Raw genomic sequence first — 23,019 nt, 5'->3', positions numbered from 1 at the left:
TAAGCTACAGGGGTTGGATATTCCAACAAGACAATGACCCTAAACACACTTGGAAATCTACAAAGACATTTATGCAGAGGGACAAGTACAATATTCTGGAGTCCCCCGACTTGAATATCATGGAAAATCTATGGGATGATATGAAGCAGACTGTCCATGCTCGGCAGCCATCACATTTAACTGAACTGGAGAGATTTTGTATGGACCAATGGTCAAAAATAGCCACATCCACAATCCAGACACTCATCAAAGGCTATAGGAGGCGACTAGAGGCTGTTACATTTGTAACTAAGTATTGATGGAATATCTCTGTTGGGGTGCCCAAATTTATGCACCTGTCTAATTTTGTTATGATGCATATTGTATATTTTCTGTTAATCCAAAACCTTTATGTCACTGCTGAAATACTACTGTTTCCATAAGACATGTTATGTATTAAAAGGAAGTTGCAAAAACTCTACAGAATTAAGAGGGGTTCCCAAACTTTTCCATATGACTATATGTGTGGGAGAACAATGTACAAATCGGAATGGGGGCACAGTGATGTAATGCCTCATGAAGGTGAAGCCTTGAGATTCTTTTGTTAAAAAAATCAAAAGAATAGCGATGAAAATCCCCAAATCCACATATTGTAAAGAGCGGCACAATTGGAACTAAAGGGAAAGCTTACCTTAAAAAAACAAAACCATCTTTCAGTAATTGCTTAAAAATGTGTCATCCCTTCCTCCTTCTTTTGATGTCGGCTGCTTCCGTCTTTTGATTTTACTTCTTTTTTTTGTTGTCAAGAAAATCAGTTTACATAGCGAGAAACAGCCACCTACCGTTCCGCTGTCCTAGAAATTGTTTGTGACAGTCGTTACCCCTCATTAAAGATATTACGATGGCATCATTAGTCAGAAGCAACATCAAAGAGGAAATGATATTGAGCAAGTTCCAAGCAATACAAACGTTAGTGTTAGTGATGATCGTTAGTGTTTAACCTAGTGGTGTAGTCACTGGATTCCAACTTCACTGTCTCTTTGAATTGAAGCTTTCTTTTTTTCTCACTCAATTTTTCTTGCTGATTGTAGTCTCAGAAGTCGGTGGCTTTGGAAGGTCTCCAAGCAAATAGCAACTATATGGTTGAACTTCAAGCAATCACATACTGGGGACAAGTGCGTCTAAAAAGTGGCAAGGTCTCACTCTACTTTTCCACTAGCCCCCCAAGCACAAGCCGTAAGTACTGACTTTAATTTGGGGGGAGATAAATATTTATTTGCTAGAACATGATTACATGTGATACTTGATTTCAATCGGAGGGTGGGAGTACAGGTATGGGATCTGTTATCTGGAAACCCGTTATCCAGAAAGCTCTGAATTATGGAATCGCTGTCTCTCATAGGGGGAAATTCCCTAAGATCCAGTGTCCGCTTCGCGGCACTTCGACAGGCGTATTTTCGCCAGCGCTACGCAAATTCACTAAAATCCGAATCAGGGGAAACGAAAGGTTGCGAAGTTGCACTAGCGTTAATTTGCCAGGCAAAGCGAAGTTACGCTAGCGATGCTTAATTTGCATACGGCGCCAAATTGAATTTACAATGGAGGAATACGTAGCATCACTACACAAGCCTGGGAAACCTTCAAAACATCAAATAAATGTTTTATTTTGCCCTACACATGTGCCCACTGTATAGTTAAGGTGCCATGAGTTAGGAAATGTAGGGGGGAAGGAGGGGAGCCCCAAAAATTTTTTCGATCTTTTTCAGCCTATCACCCATAAAAAAAGAAAAAACGCCAGCGTTTTTTGGGACTTTGAAAAAATGTCAACTTTTTTTGAAGCAATCCCTATCTACTCTATTGCACTTCGCCTGGTCTGAGGTGGGCGAAGGAAGTCTAGCGTAAAAAGTAGCGTTCAGAAAAATGCGCGTCAGTGAATTTGCGTAGTTACGTCCATTGCGCAAATTCGCCAGCCCTAAGGGAGCGAAGTAACACTAGCGAATTTACGCCAGTGTCTGTGAATCGGCGAATTAACGAAAATGCACTACACTAGCGAATTAACGCTAGCGTTAGGCACTTCATCCTTTAGTGAATTTGCCCCATAGACTCCATGTTATCCAAATTTTTTAAAATGATTTCCTTTTTCTGTGTAATAATAAAACAGTAGCTTATACTTGATCCCAACTAAGATATAATGAATCCTTATTGGAAGCAAAACCAGCCTGTTGGCTTTATTTAATTTTTATATGATTTTCTAGTAGACTTAAGGTATGAAGATCCAAATTACAGAAAGATCCAGTATCTGGAAAACCCCAGGTCCCAAACATTCTGTATAACAGATCCCATACCTGTATTTAAATAAAAGGTGATGATCTGCTATTGGTTTAGTAACCAATAATGACCAATGATCAGGTAGTGTGTGTTGTTTCCTGTTTAAAGCAAGTATCTAATTTTCTGAAGATTCTTGACCTGTGCAAAAGTAAAAGTAAAAAAAAAACAACAAAAAAACACCCATAACTAGTACAAAATATGTTAAATAATCACTTTTCTCTTAGAGGCACATTTACCAAAGGTCAAATTTGCAATTCATATGAGTTTTTAAAAACTCCTATAAACTTGAAATCAATCAAAATGTATCCAAAAAATAGAATTTGTTAAATTTGGGTGAACAGGATTGACCTGTGAACTTGAATTGAATTCAAATCTAATTCGACGAAGTCCCCGTAATTCATTACTTATATATCAGTGCAGAGTAAGCACAGTGGAGCTCATGGCGCCATCTTCCGACTCTTCTGTATTCTTCGGGTCCTCTTCCTTCCTTTCTGCAATTTCTGCCACTTTTGGCACATGCACAGTTGCTACAAACTGGAAGACTGCTCCAACTGCGCATGCGCCAATACCGCGTTCACTTCCATAAGAATGCTGAAGAGCCGGAAGATGGCATGCCGAAACGATGGGTCATTTTCACTTTTTGGCGAGGGTTTCTGCTTCCTTGTATTACTTAAATAATCTGGTTACAAATTGGTGACATGTATTTGACAATTATTATAGTTTTTTTCAAATTTGAGTAGGGATGCCGTAGGGATGCCGTACCCCCGACTCTTTTGTGAAAGATTCGGCCGAATACCGAACTGAACCCTAATTTGCATATGCAAATCAGTGAGGGGAGGGAAAAAGAGAACTATGCACAAAGTGCGTGGCTAAATTTTTTTTATTTCCTTGTTTTGTGACGAAAAGTCACATGATTTTAAGGATTCGGATTCGGTTTGGTCAGGCACAAGGATTTGGCCAAATCCGAATCCTGCTGAAAATGGCCGAATCTTGCTGAAAATGGTCGAATCCTGGCCTAATACCGAACTGAATCCTGGATTCGGTGCATCCCTAAATTTAAGTTTAATATACACTCTTAAATGTGTACTTGTGGATGATAAATTAATTATTTACATAAAAAACCTTTTTGCAGTCCCACATTTTTGTGTAAATAGTTTTTCTAAGTGCGCATGCCCATTACAGTCGAGTTGTATTTTAGAAATACTATGTGGGTGTATTTCTGGGCTTTAATGCAATTTATGTATATTGATACTGTATATTCTGATCCAGTTTTACCTATACAGAGTGCCCTCCATTTATCTGTTCTTTGGTAGTTACAGGGTTCACACAGCTCCCTTCACCGCAGCCCAGATGCACAGAAACAAAATTGTGGGAAAACATAACTGGCATCAGTGGCCTAACAATGTTGTCCTCAGCCTTCCCACCGGCCCCTTCACCGGCCTGACAGTTGCATATAGATTGCAGCAGGGCATGCAGATTTTCAGGGGCAAGAGTATATATAGAGGAAGCAGACGCGTGAGCTGTGCTGACTGGCATGCCCAATGCAGGAAATTATGCCAACGGGACTTTGAAAATTTTTAGTACAATTGCTTCTGTTTCATGTCAAATTGTTAATGATCTTACCGTTTTGGCTGCAACTGCTGGAATTTTCGGTGAAAAATGCTGCATTGTGATTCCTCAATAGACGCATTAAGTGTTCCAAACCCAGCTGTAGTTCAGCAGAAGCCAGTGGTGCAGAAAATGATGGATATCTCTGTTGCGGCACCTTACTGGCATTGATTCAGGGGCGAAACTACCGGGGGAGCAGGTGGTGCAAATGGGCCAGGGCCCGCACCCCCGCAGGGCCCCCCTGGAAGATCGTGCGTGCTCCAGCCGTCTGGAGTCGGCTGCAGCGGCAGAGAAAAATCGCGCACACGATGGTGGGGGCGGGCCCGTCTGCACGGCCCACACCAGGGCCCGCCCCCACCAAGTTACATTACTGCATTGATTGTTGATATCACATATTCATATACTGACATTTAAAGACATTTTCAGTCAATTCTTATTTTATTTCTCTCGCAGAGGATCAAGTATCAAAAATAAGCAAAATCAAGACAGACATTTTAGCTGTGCCCCAAAGGAAGCGCATGGCTCGCATGCTGGAAATCGGCGCACCTTTCTACCAAGACAATCAGCTGCAGGTCAAAGTCTACTGGAAAAAGACAGAAGGTGAGGAGGCAGTTCATTTTGGAAATCCTAACACCAACAGATTTGAAACCCAGGGCCCTCTGTTTTGACATGGAAACAGGATTCTGTTTGAAATCCATTTCTTTCTCCCCTCCCCCTTTGCTTAATGAAAGAATTTACCCCCCACTGTAATAGGATTGAATTCTTGTGTATTTGGTACTGAAACACATATACAGGAGAACCAATCCATGCGTGCTACTTCTTTTATTCTCTAATTTGTCTGCTTTTTAGCTAAACAAAACTGTGTATTAAACTACTGCATCTGACAGCCGAAATTCACTCAGTGGCCAGGGTGGGATGAAACTGGCTTGTTATGCTGAAAAATTTGCCAACTATGGAAAACTTTGTGAAACTGTGGAAATTTGCAGTTTTTAGCAACATTTTCTGTGGTTTAGTCTTGCTAGAGAAGCTCTTTTCCACTGTGCTATAACTGCTCTTTATAGAAAAAAAGGCTCCCATGTTGCCCGTTTCTTTCAAACATGGCACCCAAACAGCCTTAGATACACAGGGGGAGGTGGGCTCCGGTCTGATTGGTTGATGTGGGAAGCAAGAGATTCATAATGCAGGGTTTTTCTGCTTTTTTTATGGTGCAAAAAAATATTTGCTGTCCTGGCGAAATTATAATCAGGATTCGCCAAAAATATTTTTACTGCTGTTGTTAACTCAGATTTCGAGGCAAAACTGTACAGGAGAAAAAGTTTGCTCATCCCTAACCATGCCTACCTTTCATCATTTTATTTATATATATATATCACCACAATTGTATACAGTGCTTTACAAGTAGAGTAATAATGTATAAAGTAACTTGTTTCTTCCTATTTGTCGCATACTGTATATTCAGATTTTACAAATGACTCAGGACAGCCATCAGACCTTAAGGGCTGAGACACACGGTCAGATTCGGTGAGATTAGTCGCCCAGCGACAAATCTCCTCTTCTTCGGGGGCGACTAATCTCCCCAAACTGCCTGCCCCTATTTTCCTGCCGGCTACAATGTAAATCGCCAGCGGGATGGCACTCGGAGCGCTTTGTTTCCCAAAGTCGCCCGAAATTGTCTCACAAACATACTTCAGGCAACTTCAGAAAACAAAGCACTGCGAGTGCCATCCCGCTGGCTTTACATTCTAGCCGGCGGGAAGGCAGTTCGGGGAGATTAGTCGCCCCAAAGGAGATTTGTCGCCAGGTGACTAATCTCCCCGAATCTGACCACGAATCTCTGCCCTAACAAGTATAACTGATAAAAGTAAAAGCTTCTAAAGGAAGTTGTTGGGAGGGGGAATTGTTTCTCTATCCAGACAAAGTATTTGCCTGGAAGTTCAGTGGTTGGTGGAGGTAGGCCTCAGTATGAAAAGACAATGTTAGGAAAGATTTGTTATAGCTCCCTTTAGAAATGAAAGGCAGGACTAAGGTATCTAGTGGAGCAACCCGAGGCTCCAACTAGGAGAGTCCCCAGTAACACGTCCCATGTAAAAGAGTCCCATGTGCTCTACTTGGAGTTGCAGTGAGTTTCAACTGGGTAGATCCATGTTGGGTAGGAACTAGGTACCAAAGAGTGAAGCTTTTGTAAAACAAGGTTACAGGAAACATTCATTGTGTTTCATCAAACCTAAAATTACACCACATTTTCTGAAAAAAAATCTCTAAAATTAGTTTACTAAGAGGACCTAGAAACGTTGCTATGTTCACTCTTTCTATTAAATGGATACAGTTATTAAAATATAAACAGTACATATGCGTATGCGAGAAATATCGTACTATATAAAATACTTACTCCAACAAATCACATCTTTTTAGGCTTGAAAAGCCTTTTGATGACTCTCATCGTGGTTTGGCTTTTATATAGAAAAATGTATATTTATACCTTTGAGAACTAACACAACATTTTAGCTAAGTTATTCTGTTTTATTACATTTTGAAGTTTTAAAGTTAAGAAGCTTGGCGTGAGATGTAGGGCATATTTGTATAACCATTGCTGCAAGCAAACTTTATTGGCAGCACTGATACAAAAAAAATGCCTTTACTTATACATTGAGGAGAATGTAGCACAACATGATGCACACTTTCCCAGTTAATCTGGGAGGAAGAATGGATTCTACAATTCTGTCTGTAAGGATATTAAAAACAAGAAAGAGAAAAAAGATCACAAAATTATAAAACTGCAGATTCAGATTCAGAATTCCTGAATCCTTTGTGGAAAGAAATACCAACAGTCTTCACTGGGTATAATGCAGAGTTAATAGTATTATCTTACACTAAAAGGGATTCCTTTGCTTCTTTTATCACTTGACCTGACTTGTGACTCAAATGAAGTACCAAAAATGGGATTTTTCTAGGAAAAGGTAAGTAAATATAGTTCAAGAGCACAAATGGCCATTCTGCACTGATATCGTTAAAAATAAATTTTTAATTTCTTAGGTTTACTGCCCTTTAAGATATCCTTTACATAACAGGGATTATTTATTAAAGTCCAATTTTTTCTGCTCTGACTTTTAATAGGAAAAAACAATTTTTTCATAGAAAAAACCCTCACATTTTCAGAGATTTATTAAACCCCCATGGTGTTAAAAGTCCGAATAAAATATAGTACTCCTACTCAGACCTGCCGAGTTCATGTAGAAGTCAATGGCAGATATCCTGTTGACATGTTGAAGATATCCTGGTCTGCGATGGGTTTCATTCAATAATCCAAAGATTTCATGGTTTTAGGCACCAAATCCAAAAAAGGTGCAGTTTTTGGTGTCAGTTTTATCGAGTCTTTTCCTGCACAAGAGATTTTTATGAAAATGTATTGATAAATAGGGGGGAAAGTCTGTGTGTATTTGGTCGGAGTGGTTTTCAGAAAATAGCGAGAAAATTTCAGATTTAGGTGTCCAAAAAGGCCAACAGTTGCTAGTTCTTGAAAAGCATTTGCTGTTTAAAAAAGAAGACTAGTGGGGCAAATTCTTTATGGGACTGTTGACCTTCTATTGTAATTGATTGTAATTGTCATATAAATATAGAAATGTATTACTATGTCTTGCTCCTGCACGTGTGGCACATGATATTCCATAACTCCCACATAAAAACTGATTGATCAATCAATTTATAGAGTTCATGGGAAATATCAATCAGATATGAACTTTTATAACTCTACTCTTATTCCTCTCAAGGCTATGGTCCATCGAAAGTCAAATAGCTCATAGGTTGCTATAGGCTCATAGGTTGCTATAGGCTTCTGGTTCATGTTGCATTGATATTTCAATTTAGATTTATAATAATGAAATCTTAGTTCAATTTAAAGAAAGAAGCAGAGTGAATGCTCTTGAGGATCTTAAAAGCAACATAAGAAATAAAATAATTCCAGTGAATTGGATACAACATTTTTCTCCATTCTTTCAATCAAATAGAAAGTAAAATGATTTGAGGTTAAAAGTGATTGATGTTTGCCTTCTTTCAAATTATTTATGTGGATTTCCAACTGAAATTTGGGTTATACATTTGAAGGTTATTGCGGAAGTCAGTAGAGTGAAATATGTAAATGCTTTAAACATATAAATCAGTAACTGAATGTGAAGTACTTTACAGTCTTATCTGTTGTTAAACCTTAGGATTGAGCATTAGGCTGATGGCACATGGGCTGCTTTGATCACCATGTTCCTCTCAAGGAGAACCCAATGGCCATTTCCCTTTCATATGAATGGGAGACATGTTGTCTATGACAGCTGCTAACAATCAAAACAACCGATGAAGTTTTGCAGGCATATCAAAAGAAGAGTCTTTTTGATCCAATATAGTTGGCATTGAAAGGCTCAGATTCTGCTCAATTCTGCACCATTTTGAACGCCAAATGTGCCACACAATGTCCAGATACATAACGGCACAAAAATAATTTCTAACAATTTCTTTATTTGATCTGCCAGCAAATAAGAAGCAGTATAATTTGTTTTATAAGGACTTCTTTGTTGCCTTATTATTTCCCCCCCAATGAAACGAACTATAGTTCTGCATTAATTCATTAAATATATACGTCCATTGCTTATTCTCATGCACCTTGTTTACTTTCCATATCACTAGAAAATGAGAACATCATCAATGTTATGGGTACTTTACATACAATACAGTTTAATACATTTTATTTATTTTAAGTTTTTGTTTTCAGTCAATTAATTTAATATATTTTCCGTGTGTGTTGCGCAGCCTCTCTGAGAGACACGTTACCGAGCCCTACACACAAAGACTTCATTATTATAAAAACAACAGATTTTCTTATGTCGGAAAGCATCTTGCAGATTGATTGATTAAATCATGTCCAAAGAATGAAATAAAAGAAAGGAGGTGGGGGAACTGGGTGCAGAATAGTCGGATCCGTTCAACAGAAATAATTAAAAACAGAATTCACCGTTTTGTTTAATCACAAAGAGTCAAAAAAGGATATTGTTTTGAAAATATTCATGAGAATGATGTAATGTGAGCTAAGATTCTGGTATGTGTCTTATCTGCATGTCAGAGATTTATTTATCTCCCAAAATATTTAAAACTCCTGCGCCTACAAAAATTAACAGAACACACATGCTTGTATATTTCCTTTCATCTGCCTTGTGCTTTCCTCCTGGTGTGTGTGTATATATATATATATATATATATATATATATATATATATATATATATATAGATAGATAGATAGATAGATAGATAGATAGATAGATAGATATATATATATATATATTCCTGTCTTTGTGCTGCTATTGTTGCCTCCACTATGACTAAACTTACATCTACACAACCCAATTATAAAGGCAAATGCAAACAAACAATAACAATAAAGGGGGGTCAATATCAGGGTCACAAAACTGCCTTATAATAGTGTTTATGATTTTTAGTTGGGGGTGAATGTCCAAAAGGAAACACAGTTGAGCTCATTTATGAGCATTAGCACCATTTTCGGCAATGAGTTGCATAAAAATCTACTTTATTAAAGGTACTTGATTCCAAGGGCCCTATCAGTGGCTTAACTAGATGTTACTGGGCCCCACAGCAAAATAATTTTAGGGCCCCAAACATATCCAGAGGTTGTCCTGTTTTACCAAAATGTATTGAAATTGTACATGAATTTGAGCCTCATGGGGCCCCCTATACCTCCTGGGCCCCCTGCAGCCGCAGGGTCTGCTTCCTCTGTTGTTACGCCCCTGGGCCCTATTTGCACTTCCATATAGTTGCACTTGGCATCATTCAGCCCTTCCTGCGTCCAGTTCCATTTTAGGCATAGTTGTACCTATTGACACAGGGTAACCCTGGAACTACTGTCACCTCCGAACCTGACGGTAGCTCTAGGGTTCAGAAAGCACCCTGCATCAAATGCCACGTTGCACTTATGTCAAGGGTGCAGATGTCACTTGTTCAAATGTTCAGCCCAAATGCGTTTGATTCATGTCAAAGTACGAGTGCAATTGCACTAATTTTAAAGCATCAGCTATAACTGCAACTCCCCCCTGGGACCACAACAATGTTGGAATTTATTAAAGAGCAAATGGCAAAAACTCAAAAAAATTTAGTTTTTTTTACTATAAAATCAGAATTTTTAGTGGAAAAAAAAACTAGAGGATGGAAAAAGTCAGAATCTGAAAATCCAGCATCTCAGACCTACTGAGGTTGTATATAAGTCAATGGGAGAGGTCCCTATCCTATGTGGAAGTTTCTCTGGTCTGTGCTGGAATTAGCTTGAAAATCCAACTATTTCTGACTTTTCAGGCAAAAATCTGAAAAATCCATGCTTTTCAGGAAAAAGAATGAAAAAATCGGGAAAAAAAACTCCAATTTGTGGATTCACATTTTTGCTCGATTTTTTCGTGTTTGTTCCCGATCCGATAAAATCGTGATTTTTTTTTAAATAATAAATACGGTCCAATCGTGGATTCTAGTTTGGTCAGACTTTTTTGATTAAAATAGTCAGATAAATTCAGACTTTGATAAATAAGGCCCCTAATGTTCTTACCTTCCTATAGGTACCACAAATCCAAGTGTATACAGTAGTGACTATTGCAAATTTAACACATTTTGATTGTAATTGTTGTGTAAAATAATTGTATTGAACTGTTATCTGTGGGAAATGTTAAGGTCAGCTGTATGTTATTACCTTAACACAATGGAGGTACATTTATCTTCTGCAATCCATTACCTGGGTAATTTTCAGTTGTATAAAGGTAAAGTAAAGCTGCTGGCACATCATGCTGGTTTCAGTTGACCTGCCCATGTCTTTTTTTCACCAATTTTCAAGTTTACATTTAGTTTAATGTGTTCAGCTCATAATATCATCAATGAATCTATATGATCACTGGCTGCACCGATTAGTTGTCTCCTTACCTGATCTGTTTTTTTTTCTGATATAGATCTGTCAATAGATTGGTTGTAGACTTGTATTGGTTGATTTGGCCCAACAATTGTTGAGTCAAGGTGGTGAGTGATTGGCCTGTTTGGATATTGAGCTATATACATAGATCTACTCATGAGTAGTTACCTTAAGTCTTCTGAGCATAATTAGAGATACAAGAGAAGCTCATCTTACCCAAGGAAGAGAGTGGCAACTTGATTAAACTCAGTATTCCTTTATTACAGTGACTGCCATAAATACTTCAGATATGCTAAGTTGGGGGCTCAGACTTCTCACCATGCCCAACTGTATTTAAACAGATCATTACAACACCTTTACCATTTTAATTAGTGCCGTGACATTTCACAACATTTCCATGGTATGTGGTGGCGTGATGTGTGTTGACATCCAGTTATAGAATTGTAGGTAAGCAGAAATTGTTTTTATTATCATATGGAGATGCAGGTATAGGATCTGTTATCCAGAATGTGTGGGACCTGTGTTTTTCCAGATAATGGGTCTTTGCATACTTTGGAACATCATATCTGAAGTCTACTAAATTATTTAAACATGAAATAAACCCAATGGGATTGTTTTTGCCACCAATAAAGATTAATTATCTGTCTTAATTGGGATATTACACAAGGCACTGTTTTATTATTACAGAGAAAAGGGAAATCTGTTTTAAAATTTTGAATTATTTGATTAAAATGAAGTCTATTTGAGATGGCCCTAATTTGGAGGTTTCCAGATAACTGAACCCATTACTGTACATAATATATATATATATATATATATACTACAATTCACCTAAAAAGAATTACAATGCATGTATTCTGTAGCTTTTCAAAGCCAGCACTGAACCATCAATGTACAAATCAACAAGCTATTGACATTCGATTAGAAGGCTTTATAGGTCCTAAGGCAAACGTTGTGTGCATAGCTACAGTACAATATTTTTTTAAAAAAAAGCTAATATTAAGAAATGATGTATTGCTGTTATTTTATTGCAGACACACATGGCACATTCCCAGTTGGCATCTAATACATCTAATATATGAAATTTAAACATTGATTCAACCAACAAACAGGGCCACCCATTTTGTTTGGAAACATGTGGTCTTCATGAGATATACCTTGTCACTCCTGACTTGGAATATATATAGCCATACATTCAGAACAATTATGGAAGATTTCCTTCTTTACAAGAAACACAAACGAAAGATTTCGGAGACCTCTGGTGTGTACACATATGGATAAAACCTGGGATATCTTCAAAGCCTTATTGAATGCCTAGAAATCTTTGTTGTCATTCTTTTGAAATCTGTGATGGATCTCCATGTTGTAGCATAAATCGTGCGTCTAGTACTTGCTAACAAAATAATGTCTGTATATTTGATTTAGTGGCAAGGGAGAAGCATTTATTAACCAAATACTCACTAATATCTGCAGATACGTTCGGTTGAAAACAATAAATGTCCCATTGGGACTGCAGAGTACTTTCACGAGACTGGAGGATACTGTAAGAATTTAGTACTCAATGTTTCTCAGAGTATTCGGTTTCAAGGATGGCATTTTTAATATCTTTCTGACAACATGCAACATTTTTTCTATGACAAATCCCTATAGAGAGAGAGAGTTCTCAAATTCTTCTAGTAGTCAGATACTATATTCCATGACTTTTATCCCACGGAAGTTTTAGATTAAACACGCTGTGAGACATCAGGGGGGGAAATACCTTCTGTAGAGAGATCCTATATGTACTGAAACAGGTTGTGAATTAAAAAGTGTAGGATTTATGACTTGTTGCTCATATCCTGGTGGGGTTTTTGCCCTCATTTATTCCCACTATGTGGCACATTCTTGTAGAAAGATGTTATCTGTCTAAACACCCTCTGGTGAACAAGACTTCCCAATAGGTGGTTTATGTCTTAATAAAAATAAAAGTAAAACAATTGTGTTGTACAGTTTACACAATGTCTATTTTCCAGACCCCTATTCAGTCGCTTAAGGTGGCCATACATGTAGTGATCTGTTAGTTTGGCGATTTTGCTGAATGAGTGGATCTCTCTCCGATATGCCCACCTTGACATGGGCAATATTGGGCAGGCAATATGGCCGGTCGGATTGTGGGACTGCATCAACGAACAGATGCGGTCTGTAGTCTGTAGTGATGGACGAATTTGCGCAGTTTTGCTTCGCCGAAAAATTTGCGAATTTCCCGCGAAATTCGCGAAACGGTGAAAAAATTTTTTTGACGTGGGCGTTCCGCGAATTTATTCGTTGCCCGCGAATCGCCCATCACTAGCAGACTGTGATCCAATAGGATTTTTAGCCCTGCCTGATTGACATCTGGCTGACTTTTGGACAGATACTGTATAGATCGGGGAAACCCGTCGGAGGGCCCCACATAAGCCAATAAGCTGCTAACTTGGTCTGTCTGCAGCTTTTATCAACCCATGTATGGCCACCTTTACACACAATTTATGGTTTGCTGTTATGTTTTTCTGCATATTCATCTAATTAATCTAGTAAACTTTAAAGGGATACTGTCATGGGGGAAAACATTTTTTTGCAAAAGGAATCAGTTAATAGTGCTGCTCCAGCAGAATTTTGCACAGAAATCCATTTCTCAAAAGAGCAAACAGATTTTTTTATATTCAATTTTGAAATCTGACATGGGGCTAGACATTTTGTCAATTTCCCAGCTGCCCCTTGTCATGTGACTTGTGCCTACACTTTAGAAGAGAAATGCTTTTTTGGCAGGCTGCTGTTTTTCCTTTTCAATGTAACTGAATGTGTCTCAGTGGGACATGGATTTTACTATTGTGTGTTGTTCTTAGATCTACCAGGCAGCTGTTATCTTGTGTTAGGGAGCTGCTATCTGGTTACCCTCCCATTGTTCTTTTGTTTGGCTGCTGGGGGGAAAAAGGGAGGGGGGTGATATCACTCTAACTTGCAGTAAAGCAGTAAAGAGTGACTGAAGTTTATCAGAGCACAAGTCACATGACTTGGGGCAGCTGGGAAATTGACAAAATATCTAGCCCCATGTCAGATTTCAAAATTGAATATAAAAAAATCTGTTTGCTCTTTTGAGAAATGGATTTCAGTGCAGAATTCTGCTGGAGCAGCACTATTAACTGATTCATTTTGAAAAAACATTTTTTTCCCATGACAGTATCCCTTTAAAATCTCTAAGCAGCCAGGCTAGCGTGGCTATAGTTGATCTTATCCATAGCCTCTAATGGGAAAATAGTGGCCCCTAGTGGGCAGATTTTGTGAAAAGCAATAAAGATTGCCATTGCAGCTGCACTATCATTCTCCCAACTCTTCAAAAGTGGATGTTTTATGGTTTGTGCCAACTATACATTCCCATGAATGATTTCCCTCTGTGCTATGTTGTAAATCTGTACAAAGTGCTTTTGAAGAGTTGGGCGAATGAATGCAGCTGTAACCTCAGTGAACTGGGGGATCCTTGGGGTTCCTTTAAATCAACAAACAGGAAAATGTCTTTCCACATACTATCTAACTAGCCCCTTTAAACATATTTGTACAGGTATGGAATTCGTTATCTGGAAACCTGCTATCCAGAAAGTTACAAGACGTCCATCTCTTTTAGACCCTATTAGATAATTCAATTTTTTTTAAACGATTTCCCTTTTTCCTTCAGTATTAAAACAGTACTTTACTCTTGATCTCAACTGATTGGAGGCAAAACAATTCCGTTTAGTTTAATTAATGTTACGTAAGGCATGGAGATCCAAATTATGGAAAGACACCTTACCTGGAAAGCCCCAGGTTCTAAATATTTTTTGTCCAATACCCGTAGTATGATGACATTCTTCGTCTAAAATCTTTAAACTGTAAGAAGACAAAATAGTCCATTTCTACCTGAAGGTAAAAAAATATTAGTGATAGAATTTAGTCTTTGACCACCTAATATGTATATATAACATAACTACTTTTATAAACTTGCATGATGCCCTTTAATTGTATCACTTTGTAACAATTCAACATGGTGCACATTCTGCCTTTATATGTTGATAATATGGAAATACCATTGTGAATTAAGATGATAAGGTCCATGTTTGCTTTCTGTTTTCATTGTCGATAACACAACCAAACCAGGATAAAAGACAGATCAGACTTGGTTCCAGCACCCTCTGCATCACAAAACAACTAATCTAAGTTAATAAAATTCCAGTTATATATAGTAAATCGTATGGTATCATTATTTTATTGGCATGTGGAACTGGCATATTGGCATATGGAGTACGTGTGTTCCGCAGTCAATATTCATAATAGTATTTCATTCTCTCCTTTAAAATCTCACCCAGTCAATATCCCTTCATCAAAATTATGCTTCAGTAATGGTGATAAAAGCCATTAAGATAGATTCTGATGCACGGCAGCTGTTCTAAATACTGTTGCCATGAAATTCTAAATTAGCCTTTTGTTCTTTGATCAAACCCCAGTTGTACAGCATGGAAAGGCGATTTAGGACTTTTACCTTGTTAATCGAATTCCCCTTATTTTAAAATTGTATACAGCAGTAAAGATCACATTTAAGGTCAACCAAGAATGCAAGATTTGGGCTTAAAATGCTTATAGCTATAAAACATCAATGACTGATTTCATAGCTTAAAGGAAACTATACCCCCCAAACAATGTAGGTCTCTATAAAAAGATATTCCATAAAACAGCTCATATGTAAACCCCTGCTTCATGTAAATAAACCATAATAATATACTTTTCTAGTAGTATGTGCCATTGGGTAATCATTGGGTAATCATAAATAGAAAATTGCCATTTTAAAAAATAAGGGCCGCCCCCTCGGATCGTATGATTCACTGTGCACACAAACATACCAACAAATCATACTTGTTAGGTCACATGAGCCAATTAACAGACAGAGTTCTGTCTTTTGCTTAACACTTATTCCTGTTCCAGTTAGAGCTGCAGTATTTCTGGTCAGGTGATCTCTTCCTGTTCCAGTTAGAGCTGCAGTATTTCTGTTCAGGTGATCTCTTCCTGTTCCAGTTAGAGCTGCAGTATTTCTGGTCAGGTGATCTCTTCCTGTTACAGTTAGAGCTGCAGTATTTCTGGTCAGGTGATCTCTTCCTGTTACAGTTAGAGCTGCAGTATTTCTGTTCAGGTGATCTCTTCCTGTTACAGTTAGAGCTGCAATATTTCTGGTCAGGTGATCTCTTCCTGTTACAGTTAGAGCTGCAGTATTTCTGGTCAGGTGATCTCTTCCTGTTCCAGTTAGAGCTGCAGTATTTCTGGTCAGGTGATCTCTTCCTGTTCCAGTTAGAGCTGCAGTATTTCTGTTCAGGTGATCTCTTCCTGTTCCATTTAGAGCTGCAGTATTTCTGGTCAGGTGATCTCTTCCTGTTACAGTTAGAGCTGTAGTATTTCTGGTCAGGTGATCTCTTCCTGTTACAGTTAGAGCTGCAGTATTTCTGGTCAGGTGATCTCTTCCTGTTACAGTTAGAGCTGCAGTATTTCTGGTCAGGTGATCTCTTCCTGTTCCAGTTAGAGCTGCAGTATTTCTGTTCAGGTGATCTCTTCCTGTTCCATTTAGAGCTGCAGTATTTCTGGTCAGGTGATCTCTTCCTGTTCCAGTTAGAGCTGCAGTATTTCTGGTCAGATGATCTCTTCCTGTTACAGTTAGAGCTGCAGTATTTCTGGTCAGGTGATCTCTTCCTGTTACAGTTAGAGCTGCAGTATTTCTGGTCAGGTGATCTCTTCCTGTTACAGTTAGAGCTGCAGTATTTCTGGTCAGGTGATCTCTGAGGCAGCATACAGACCATCACAAAATGGTGGCCCAAGGCAAGAGATGTAAAAGGGCAAGATTTACTTAAATATATAGACCAGTTTGGTAAGATTCTTTAATATGCTACTTAATATGATGTAAACTTTCTGTTGCTTAAGTGTTCATTTTGGGGGTATAGTTTTCCTTTAATAGACAACTATAATTAAAATGATTTGCAATATGTTTCAAATGATCCCATTTTAAGATTCTTTGTAAATATAATGTATTACAAATTACAAGCCATTTTTAAGATATTCAGTGTTAAATATGTTTCCACCCCCAGCTGATGTCCTATGACACAAGGTGATTGCGAATGTGTCTGATTTTATTGTTAGTGCAGTAGCTTTTTTGGGGTTGGGGGGGGGGAAATGCCCTGCTTACTGTCTTAAAATTGAAATCATTGACATGATATTTCCACTTTAAATATGTTTTAATAAGCTTTTGGTTTATTGAACCTACTGGTAATTATGTTTTTGCCAGTATAAGATAACAGAACAACTGACTTGTTACTTTTATAGAGGGACAAAATAATTATTTTGGAAAGACTCAAATTTCAGAAATGTAAGAACTACACCAGTAACTGAAAGCCATGGACAATATGTGGCTCTCCAATGCATTTTACAATCCCTAGCCTCCTGATGAATTCCACGTCAATACAGTTTACCTAAAGTTTTTTGAAGGATAGGTGACTATTGAACTTTGGATCTTGGGGGATCTTTTAGGATTCTTGGGGAAAGGAAAATATGTAGCACACTTAGACTAGGAAATCCAAGAAAAGCTCTGTTTATTAACACTCCTGACTATCAGGAAACAACTGATCGATTAAATCAGATAAATGTATCCGTTCATCAGAATTGAGCCTACAGTTTTGAGGAGTTGAATTCAAATATTTCAGAATTGGACAAAACTATTTTTATATTGATGGCTGTAGGGTTATTTGCCTAATAATTGATATTATTATTATTAATAAGATTGTATGCTCTTGCAAGTAGGGCCCTCTGATCCTATTTGTACTCTATAACATTATTTGTTAAATTATTATAAGACCCACATTCAGTATAAGTTAATGTAAAGTTAACTTGTGGGCGCTATATACATAAATAATGATGATGATGATTACTTTATTTGTTTTCCTTTCAGATTCAATGTTAGGACTGTACCATGTCCAGTGGTTTCCTGAATCATGCACTCATAATGAGACCAAAGGACCTGAAAAAGCATTGACTCAAGTAAGTGTTATTGAAATGATGGTTTTATACAAACATGTAAACATGACTGTGGCATAGATTAAATAACCAGCCAAACCAAAAACGAGGCCAGTGGCCCTTTAGAGACAGTAATTTGAGCCAAAAAACAAGTTAGGAACATTGCTTTGTACAGTCAGATACATTTATTTTCTATGGCTGTCCCTTTGCATTCATTTCTAGCCCATGTTATTAATGTGTATTATCTAAGATTCTAGACAACAGATGAAAAGTTGTCTAAAGCCATCAGAGCTGACAGCAGATTACAATAAAACTTCTGCTAGAAATAACACTTTATTAACTGTACAGGATAAGAAAAACTGTTTTTAAATAAACATGCTCAGCCAAACCATAAAATGTATTGCAGTAGGTTTTATTTGATGACAAATCATATGATATTTTCTCCCTAAAGAATTTGGTTGCAAAGATCCTTTTCAATTCATCAAGGACAGTCACAGAGAACATATTATTACTGGTGCCAACTTGATGAATGTGAAGCTCTTCAGTTATCTGACAAATTGCTGTTTTCTAAAGACTGGAGGTCAGGTGGCAGGAAACATAAAGGAAATGTCTAATCACTTGGTAGAGACACATTATGGCATTTCTTGCATTTCTTTCATGTTAATGGGTGTGTGCAAGTGCTGGATCCTTAATCAGAACTCTAATTATTACATCTTTGTTTATCAAAACAAATTAAAAACCAATATCTTCTTTGTGGTCTATACACTGTTTCTTATTTAAACAGCTCAAGTAATCCATCTCCTTACATCTTTTTCCAATTTCAGTTCATGATCGCATGATCTATCACCATTCATCTTTCATCATGTAGATCTCCAGTGTAACTAGAAATCTCTTATATCCCAATGTTCGTGTTCAAAACCCCAAGCGAAATAGAATTCTTCCATTTGGTACAAAATTCACAAAAGACAAAAGTAATAGCTGAGACAGTTAGAAATAGAAAACCATGAATAAGAAACATTCTGCAGAACGAGTGGGCAATTGCAGTTTTCGTTTCAAAATCATAAAAACATTTGTTTTCTAGCCTGAAGGGAGGTGGTATTGTTCAGTTATGCATTTTAAAATCTATCATTTATATCTATCAATCTATTATCTAAATCTAAAATCTAAATCTAAAATCTAAATCTAAATCTAAATCTAAATCTAAAATCTAAGATCTAAATCTAAAATCTAAATCTAAAATCTAAATCTGTTTACCTGTCATCTGTTTATCTCTCTCTCTCTCTCTCTCTCTCTCTCTCTCTCTCTCTCTCTCTATCATCTATAGATCTATATCTATCTATCATCTATAGATCTCTATCTATCTATCTATCTATCTATCTATTATCTATCTATCTATCTATCTATCTATTATCTATCTATCTATCTATCTATCTATCTATCTATCTATCTATCTATCTATCTAATTATCTATCTATCTATCTATCTATATCTATCATCTATAGATCTATATCTATCTATCTATCTGTCTGTCTGTCTGTCTGTCTGTCTATCTATAGATCTATCTATCTATCTATCTATCTATCTATCTATCTATCTATCTATCTATCTATCTATCTATCTATCTATCTATCTATCCATCCATCCACCCCCTCTCTCTTGCATTCATTATAAGAAATCCCATGGTGTTTATTTTAATCTATTTGAAGCCTCAGTGTAAGGCCTTTTCCTGACCACAGTCTGAATGCAGACATTACAATACCAACTGAACTTTATGCCCATGTATGTATTAGTCTAGGAATCTATGGCAAGATTATAAACCCTATCAGTCAAGAATCTTATTGTGGTATTTGTACTGTATAAGGTCACTTTAAAACAGTTGTACAGTAGTATGAACATACGGAGGCACCAAACAATGTTTAGGAGCTATAGTATACAGTACATATTTCTGATCTAATTTAATTTTGCTATATTGATATGGTTTTATAGTTTTATCATTTTTTTCTATGTGTCTTCTCTAATTAGGATCATCATATAGTGCTACCAGCCCTGTTGTTTTCCTGCAAATACAAAGTTACTGTACATCCAGCAAGACTCAAAGATCATTTAAAATCTGAAAGTATTTTCTTTACAACACCTCCATGTTCAACACTGAAAGGGAAGACCCAAAAACAAATCAATTGTCCATCTGACACAGGTAAAAGAATGGAAATGTCTCAATCATGATATATGGATATTCACTTTCTAGTTCTCTAGGGAAATGAGGAAGGGTAGAGATTTAAAACCAGAGGGGCATATTAACACTATGGGTTCCTACACACACACACACACACATATATATATATACAGTTGGTTGTACAGAATTCTGAATTCAAAGAAGCTATCCATGTCTTACTCATGTGCTGTCCCTTAATTTGCAGTTCAAATCTAAACATCCCATACCAAAGGGGCAAATTTTTCCCTAATAATTTAGTTAATAATGAATACAATTTAAATAAATGGGGAAATTGTAAACATGACTGGTAAATCTGGCCAATTTTTCTTGAAAGATTGTTGCATAATAACAACAAGTCCTGGTTTAAGATAAGCCTACAGGGTATTTCCTTATTATATTGGGTATATATATATATATAGAACAATAAATGACTAAGTATAAACAGGCTCAGAGATGTGTGCACTGTACATTATCGGAGTCTGCTCCTTTCTATTTATGGAAGGTTTTAGCATTTTTCTCATACCTTTCAGCTCCACTTGTCTACAAAGTACTTGCAAAACCCGAAAACCTTTCTGCAACTTTCAATGTACAAGAGGGTAATATCACTGGCTACTTTTCTTGGCAACTCTCCAAAGTCAATCTTCATCAACCTATGACAGGCTTTCAAGTCACATGGGCAGAGGTAACAACCGAGAGCCGACAGAACAGTTTGCCAAACAGCATTATTTCTCAGTCGCAAATATTGCCAGCGGTAAGATAATTACTACTCTGTCTTAATATTTTAGGACTTGTATTTATGTAATTGAAATGTATTTACTGAAAGAATACTAAATGATGTCATGTGTTAACCCCATTCTTGATTCTGACATAATACTAGAATTCAAGCCATACCTTGCTTGCATTTTTAATGGTGAAGTCAGGGGCCATTCCATTCACTTGTCTGTGTTAGGTAAAGGGGTGGGCCTGACACAGGAGGACCATAATGAGTTGAGGGGTTCTCTGACTTTCATAGGGGAGGGCATTGCTGTATAAAGGCCTAAAAGACTAAAACTATTTTATACAGATCATGGAACTCAAAAGTGACTTTTTCTCATTGGACCTCTACTGTGGTGTAGCCCCATGCATTGTTTTCCCATAACTTTGCCAATAGAGATAATGTGCCAACAAGCTTTTCTACGTGTTTGGTTTCAAGTGGCAACTTTATAAAATCTGTTCAATAACTAGTGCGTAATACATTCATCACATTGGATTTGAAAATGAAATAAGACCAGAACCATTTTTCGCTGAATTGCTTGATGAACAAAGCCCAAAATGCAGTGGTAGGGATGAGATACTGTAGCAAGGGATAACAGAGTGATGGTTTAAAGGGACAAGAAAAAGGGCGAAATATGCCATTCAAGTAATTCAATGACATTCAGTACCGACCTGGTGCTTTATTAGTAATGTTTAAGGAGATGGGAGGGGCAACAAGACTTTATGGACATTATGAGTTTGGGTAGATATATATAACTTTCTCTATATTTCCTTTCCTTTTCTCTATATTTCCTTTTCTCTATATTTTCTTTTTTTCTTTATTTATATATATATATATATATATTGTAGTAAAGGAGTCATGGATGGTTTGGTCCATGTCTAGGGACATTTTGAAGCTGGTTCTGGTCATGTGTTCAAAGGTGAGCCAGTGGCCGTTTTAAGATTTTAAATAAAGATGATATTTAAAATGACACTACAATCTGATCTGTATGATAATCATTGAACAGCACAAGGGTTGTTTTGTTGACATTATTTGAAGTGAGTGGCATATTTAGCAAAGGTTAAAGAGACTGTTTGTCACAGGACAATATCTTATAAAATCTAAATTATATCTATCTAAATATCTTGTATATTTAATAGAACTGGGAATTAGTGATGGGCGAATTTGACCCGTTTAGTTTTGCCAAAAATGTGCCTCCGGTGAAATGTCGCCGACGCCCATTAAAGTCCGTGGGCGTCAAAAAAATTGTGTCACGCGGGAAAAAAATTTTGCCGCACGTCTGGTTTTTTTTGACGCAAGACGCCATACAAGTCTATGGCCATAATTTTTGCGGTGAAACAAGGCGAAAAAATTCGCTCATCCCTACTGGGAATTCATTTGACTGCCTTTGGTGTCATTCCATCATTAAAGACACTTTATACATTTTAAATGAAATGATGCCTTTCTTTTTCATAATTATGGATTTATTTTACCCTTACTCGTTTACAGGATCATTATATGCTGACAGTTCACAATCTAAGACCATCAATGCTTTATAAATTGGAAGTTCAGGTACTGACAACGGGAGGAGAAGGTCCAGCAACAATAAAATCTTTCCAAACACCAGATGTCCTGTCCCCTTTACCTCACCGTAAGTAGGCTGCACTGGTACAAAAGACTGATGAACATATTTCATAAACTTCTTTTAATATTGAAAGGCACTGGCTGAAGGAAAGACGCCTGTATTCTAGAAATCGGAAAAGGATCTTTTCTTTTTTTCATCTTGTAAATTTACCCTGGCGGAAGTCATCTGTTGCCTCTAGGTGAATTCTTATGCACATTAGTAGACAAATGATGTATTACACAAATGTCATTTAAACATAGTGATGTCATTAGCAAATAAAATATATAAATATCATGTGTTGGAAAGTCATTAAAAATGGCGAATAGAAATCAATCTGAAGAACTGGGACAGTTTCACAGCAAATGAAACGACATTCCAAAACTACCCCTGAGACTCGTTGGAATGCAAATAAAGTTCATGCAGAATATCCAATGGATAAATTATTATTGCGTAAAGCTGCATAGAAAACATGGGCTAATTGCCAATCACGGCCAATGTTGTCATTATTTGTGTACATTTATTAGCCCAGACTATTTGCCTAAAGGTGGCCA

At 37.1% G+C, this 23,019-nt stretch overlaps 1 protein-coding gene across 1 annotated transcript in view; it reads left to right on the top strand.

Moving 5' to 3' along the window:
* anos1.S (anosmin 1 S homeolog) overlaps window positions 1–23,019 on the top strand; it is a 122,789-nt gene that overhangs the window by 95,324 nt on the left and 4,446 nt on the right. Inside the window, exons 8-13 of the mRNA XM_018248772.2 lie at window positions 1,071–1,215; window positions 4,369–4,515; window positions 17,835–17,923; window positions 19,922–20,093; window positions 20,642–20,862; window positions 22,354–22,495. Of these exons, the coding sequence (XP_018104261.1) occupies window positions 1,071–1,215; window positions 4,369–4,515; window positions 17,835–17,923; window positions 19,922–20,093; window positions 20,642–20,862; window positions 22,354–22,495 (916 nt within the window). The remainder of the gene's footprint in view (window positions 1–1,070; window positions 1,216–4,368; window positions 4,516–17,834; window positions 17,924–19,921; window positions 20,094–20,641; window positions 20,863–22,353; window positions 22,496–23,019) is intronic.

This window comes from Xenopus laevis, chromosome 2S (genome assembly GCF_017654675.1).
Source record: "Xenopus laevis strain J_2021 chromosome 2S, Xenopus_laevis_v10.1, whole genome shotgun sequence".
NCBI classification, from domain to species: Eukaryota; Metazoa; Chordata; class Amphibia; order Anura; family Pipidae; genus Xenopus; species Xenopus laevis.
The sequence above is the reverse complement of the archived record's forward strand: the minus strand, read 5'-3'. Positions and strand labels throughout refer to the sequence as shown.